A 4,784-nucleotide genomic window follows, 5' to 3' on the forward strand; every position below is an offset into this window, starting at 1 on the left:
AACAAATCCCAAAATATATTTTTTCCAAATATTCACCAAATCACATTCATTATCGCAAGTCATTGGCTTCTGACAACATCTAAGAATAGATGCCATACACACTCATCATTAGATACATTCCATAGCTCTCCTTCCACCAGTAACTAAGTTATATGCATAAATTCACCACAAAAATACATAAATTCCTTATTAGTACTCATATCACAGTTAATCAATAAAATTAAATACATATTTAATATAAATAGTTGTTTTTGCTATTTTTCAAGTCTCCGCACATAACGAGAGATTACATATGCACAGTTATTATAAAGAAAATATTTTTTCTCGATTTTGCGTGCACTGAAGCTTAAAGCGTGTGTAACTGTATGCTTGTATAGATTTAAATTTGCAAACGATAAGCTTATAATGAGAGAACCCAGCAGGAAATATATTGAAAATGCATTTGATGAATTGAAAAATATAATATAACCACCAATAAACTTCCCTCCCCAAATTACAGTTGTAAAATTTTATATTTATTAGCGATTTCATAAAATAATAGAAAAAAAATATTTCGATTATTTTGATTTTATACGATTTTTCTATTTTTTCTGAAATAGATGAAATGAAAGCTGCGCTTCACATTAGTATTGTAAATTTTCCTTCTTTAAATTTTGATTTCCTTAAATTAAATTTTTCCTACAGAGCCGCTTTGCCGCATCTTGCAGCGCCTTATCTACATAATATACATCGAATACTGCTTATGAGCTGCTGAGCTGCTCCTTCTTAATACATGTGCATATAAATCTGATTTTTACTGGCTCTCGCTGCTACATTTATAAGCATGTGGATTAAATCAACGCTGTAAGCAGATTGACAAAGTTTTGTTTGTATATCATTTTGGATAAATAAATGCAAATCCTGTTGGTTGGCTGAAAATATGAATTTTTATCCGTGCATACATAGATTGGCAATATCCTATGTTGTATGGGTTACCAATATACATACGTACATATCCTCACCCAAAATGCAAAATAATGTAACATCACTTATTATAAGTTTGCAGGCGAAAGAAAAATGATATAATAGAAAATATGTACTCATATTGGAACAAAATTTGAGTTTTGGTTATAAAATGGTTATATATTGGTATATCAATGGTATATATTCAAGTTTTTTGATGATAAGTTGTTTTGCATTTTAGGTGTCAATATATACTATTTATTACCATAATAATGCATGTAAGTTTAGAGATATGAGGAACAGTATCAAAAACTTACACTTTCGACTTAAACTCCATTCCGATTGCACATATTTTTACTGTAAAGAAACTATTACCTCTTTAAACTTCGAAACACACGATCACTTTTGAAAATAGGGGAGTTTGTAGGACAGTTCTCAAACAGATCTTCATAACTCAATGCCTACTCTTGAAGATATAATTTGTATGAGAATCCGCAAACTGATCAACAGGCTTTTCATAATGGTGCCATGACTACTAGAAGCCGGCTTCCCACAGCAGTTTTTGTTTAGTTTTTTAGCAAAAAGTATTCCTAAAACACTTATTAATTTATAAGGTACTCAAACTCAAGCTACACTTTCCAAGAAACAAAATACGCAAAATTTTATGGAGCCATCTACAACTTTTAATAGCCCGTTTAAATAATATATACAACATAAACCTCACCACGAGTTCCTACAACTATTCATTACTACTCTAACTGCTTTTTGAGCGCGCACAGTTCACGTAAAAAGCGATCGCGTTGCTCGCGTCGTGTCTGCAATTGCGCTCTCGGCACCATTTCCTCACACTCTGCGGCAATCTTCGACAAATTCGCACCAGCCTCCATCTTCGGTGTGGGTCCGTACGTCTCACTTACGGCGTAAACTTCAGCGCCAAAACGTTGAAAATAATCGGCCACGCCATCGGCATTCAAGTGGGCCGTTTCAAGCGGACCCAAAAGCGCATAACGCAAACCTAAACCCTCAGTTACAACGCGATCCACATCGGCCACACTAACCACACCATCGACCACTAGGCGCCAAACTTCATTGAGTATGGCATATTGTATGCGATTCGTGGCGAAACCCTCGATTTGACGTGTTAGTGTCACAGGTTTTTGGCCAATTTCCAGCATGAGTTCACGTGTGCGTGTCACTACGTCGGCTTTTGTCCAAGGTGCGGGTACAATTTCGACAAGCGGTATGTAGTAGGGTGGATTAAGCGGATGCGCGACAAGCACCTGGTATTAAAAAAGAAAAATTAAACAAATTTTATCTAAAACAAATTTCAAGTACTATTTCACTCACATTCTCACGATGCTGTTTCATTTGTTCACTAAAAAGCGACGGCATATATGTGCTCGTCGAACTAGCCATAATCGTCTCGGAAGACACTATGTCAGCCAGCTCTGTATATAGCGTACGCTTCCATTCAAGTCGCTCCGGTATGCATTCCTGCAGATAGATGGCATTGCTTACCAGCTCACCGATATCAGTGGTTACGCTGATGCAACTAAACTGTTCAGCTGGGCTGAGTGTGCCGCGTAGCGCTCCTTTTGTCTGGAGCGCGCGCAACTCCTCTTCAATTTCCTTTAACGCATTGCTAGTTTGCTCGGGCAATATGTCGTACAACATCACTTTGTACCCAACAGAGGCGAATAGCATGGACCAGGCGCGTCCGATGAGGCCGCTGAAGAAGGAATAATTCACACATTAATATAACGTATATTTGTATATGTATGTATATATTTATAGAGCTTTTAAATTTAAAAATATTATAAATTTGTCACATAATTTTTTTCTTAATTTTTTCCTTTTTTGATTTACTTCAACTTTTTTGAAAAAAAAAACAAATATTTCTGGAACTCACCTGCCTATAATACCGATTTTCTCATTCTTCATTTTATGCACAAATCTACAAAGGAAAATTATTTAACTTTATGCAAAACTTTGATAGTGCAATGAAGACCTTAAGTGCGATCCAGTTCCCAATAAGCTTGCCGCAATACTAGGAATAAATTTTTTCGAAATCATTGCTTGACGATGTTTTCTTGTACATACATATATACAATACGTTTTTTTTTCAATTACTTTATCGCTAAACTAAAAGACTATCATTTGCAGAATTCTATAACAAATGGAGCTTAATATTATATTATGTTAATGAGTTTATGCTCCTGACTACAATATCTTACAACGTGTTCACACATTTCTTTGTTCATGTTCATTTATATTTTCAAAAGATCTATAACTCTTAAAAAACTCAGCATATTTTAAGAAAAATCAGCATTTTTCGGCAAGATTCTAATATTCGGTATTTGAAAATAGAGACACACATGTTGCGATCTTTCAAGATTTTTGAACATCTGTTGTAATATTAGGTAATCGAAAAAGTCTTTTCGTATTTCTAACCGTCTACTGTTACCATTCGCTTCAGAAATGGTTCCGTTTCATTTCGTTTCAGCAAAGAATCGCAGATGTTAATTCGGTCCATTAAATTTTCCACAGACAATTCATGCGGTACCCAAACATCGAGCTTCTTTTTGTAGCCAACCTTTTTTTAAATGATTCAAAACCGTTTGATGATGAATGTTAAGTTTCTTAGCGATGTCATGGCTGCTTATGTGACGGTCGTGGTGAGTCTCTTCCATAATTTCATCAACTTTTTCAACGATAGGTCGACCAGAGCGAGGTGCATCTTCCACATCGAAACAGCATCGTCTCCGTAAACTTCACAAATTTCATTGGTCGCTTACGTGGCATTCTTCCCTTTTTTATACAAAAATTTCAAAATAGCGCGAATTTTTTCCTTATTTTCACTAATTTTTGAACAGCTGTAACTTTTTTCAACTTTTCTGAATTTAATTTTCGTTTTGCTTAAATGAATCTTAAAATCTCACCTTTCCAACAGTATATGGTATGACACAATGTAATTGGTAGCACTGGATATATAAGACTGCAACGACATCTATTGACAAAATACGAAACAACTTTTTCGACTACCAATACAATCGATCTTTTGCTTCAAAGAGCCGCAGTTTCGCCTTTTTTCCAACGTCCGGGAATGAAGTGATTCGGAGAATACGGCAAACACGTCTGGAGTCGATGATAAGCTCTCGTGAACATAGAGTTCGCTTAGCCAAATTTTTATGAATGATTAGTCCAACGCATTCCTTTGATGTTATGATCAACTCATTCTCGTGTCATACAAAATAGTTTAGCGTTTTTTTGTTTTTACTTTCAATATGGATTAATTATCTCCGAGGCTTATGGGCCAAGTTTTGGATTTGGCAAACCACTTACGAACAGTATCTCCACCTGACGCAGAGCAGAGATAAATCTCATCTAACATTACTTTTATATTGTTTTCCATAACCACCTTCATAAAAGCGACGGATATAACCGCCATTTCCCGCTTCCTTTCTCTAGTTCAGCGAATTATTAGCGGACCGGAAGCAGCCTTCGCATTACTCCTTTAACAATTTCTAGAACGTCGAGGCGTTGGTGATGCTCAGAATGCAGCATTCGAACATGTATACATCTCTCTTCAGAACATTAAGTTAGATTAGATTCAATAGTCGACCCTAAGACAGATATCACTCGAACAGCTTAGAATAGCGCTCCGTGGTGGTAAATGGTATTGTAAACAAACTCCCATATGCTGGATCCTGTGATAGCTAAAAAATAACTCGTGTACACTGGATCATAAGATCTTTAGAGATCGAAAAATAACTCAAGAACCCAAATTTGTTAAGATGGCTAATATCAGTTTCAGATATGTCTTCGGGTTAGCCAAAGGAAAG

At 35.8% G+C, this 4,784-nt stretch overlaps 1 protein-coding gene across 2 annotated transcripts; it reads right to left on the minus strand.

Moving 5' to 3' along the window:
• Window positions 1-1,602: 1,602 nt before the first annotated feature.
• On the minus strand, window positions 1,603-2,985 carry LOC120771292 (lambda-crystallin). 2 transcript variants are annotated; one of them, XM_040099223.1, is made up of 4 exons: window positions 2,951-2,985; window positions 2,852-2,896; window positions 2,290-2,671; window positions 1,603-2,222 (listed from the first exon to the last, which is right to left on the minus strand). In XM_040099223.1, the coding sequence occupies exons 2-4, from the start codon at window positions 2,881-2,883 to the stop codon at window positions 1,692-1,694; spliced, it is 945 nt and encodes a 314-aa protein (XP_039955157.1). In that variant the 5' UTR covers window positions 2,884-2,896; window positions 2,951-2,985; the 3' UTR covers window positions 1,603-1,691. The 2 variants fall into 2 exon arrangements, with proteins under 2 accessions (XP_039955157.1, XP_039955158.1); XM_040099224.1 differs by having other exon boundaries at window positions 2,852-2,972.
• Between the last annotated feature and the right edge of the window lie 1,799 nt (window positions 2,986-4,784).

Source organism: Bactrocera tryoni, chromosome 3 (genome assembly GCF_016617805.1).
Source record: "Bactrocera tryoni isolate S06 chromosome 3, CSIRO_BtryS06_freeze2, whole genome shotgun sequence".
Classification (NCBI taxonomy): domain Eukaryota; kingdom Metazoa; phylum Arthropoda; class Insecta; order Diptera; family Tephritidae; genus Bactrocera; species Bactrocera tryoni.

Bases quoted from the DNA above. Each gene is read 5' to 3' on its own strand.
- LOC120771292 (XM_040099223.1), bottom strand. From the start codon at position 2,883: ATGAAGAATGAGAAAATCGGTATTATAGGCAG. The intron at 2,672-2,851 runs GTGAGTTCCAGA...TTCCTTCTTCAG, and splicing joins AAAATCGGTATTATAGGCAG to CGGCCTCATCGGACGCGCCT. The intron at 2,223-2,289 runs GTGAGTGAAATA...TTTTAATACCAG, and splicing joins TGAAACAGCATCGTGAGAAT to GTGCTTGTCGCGCATCCGCT.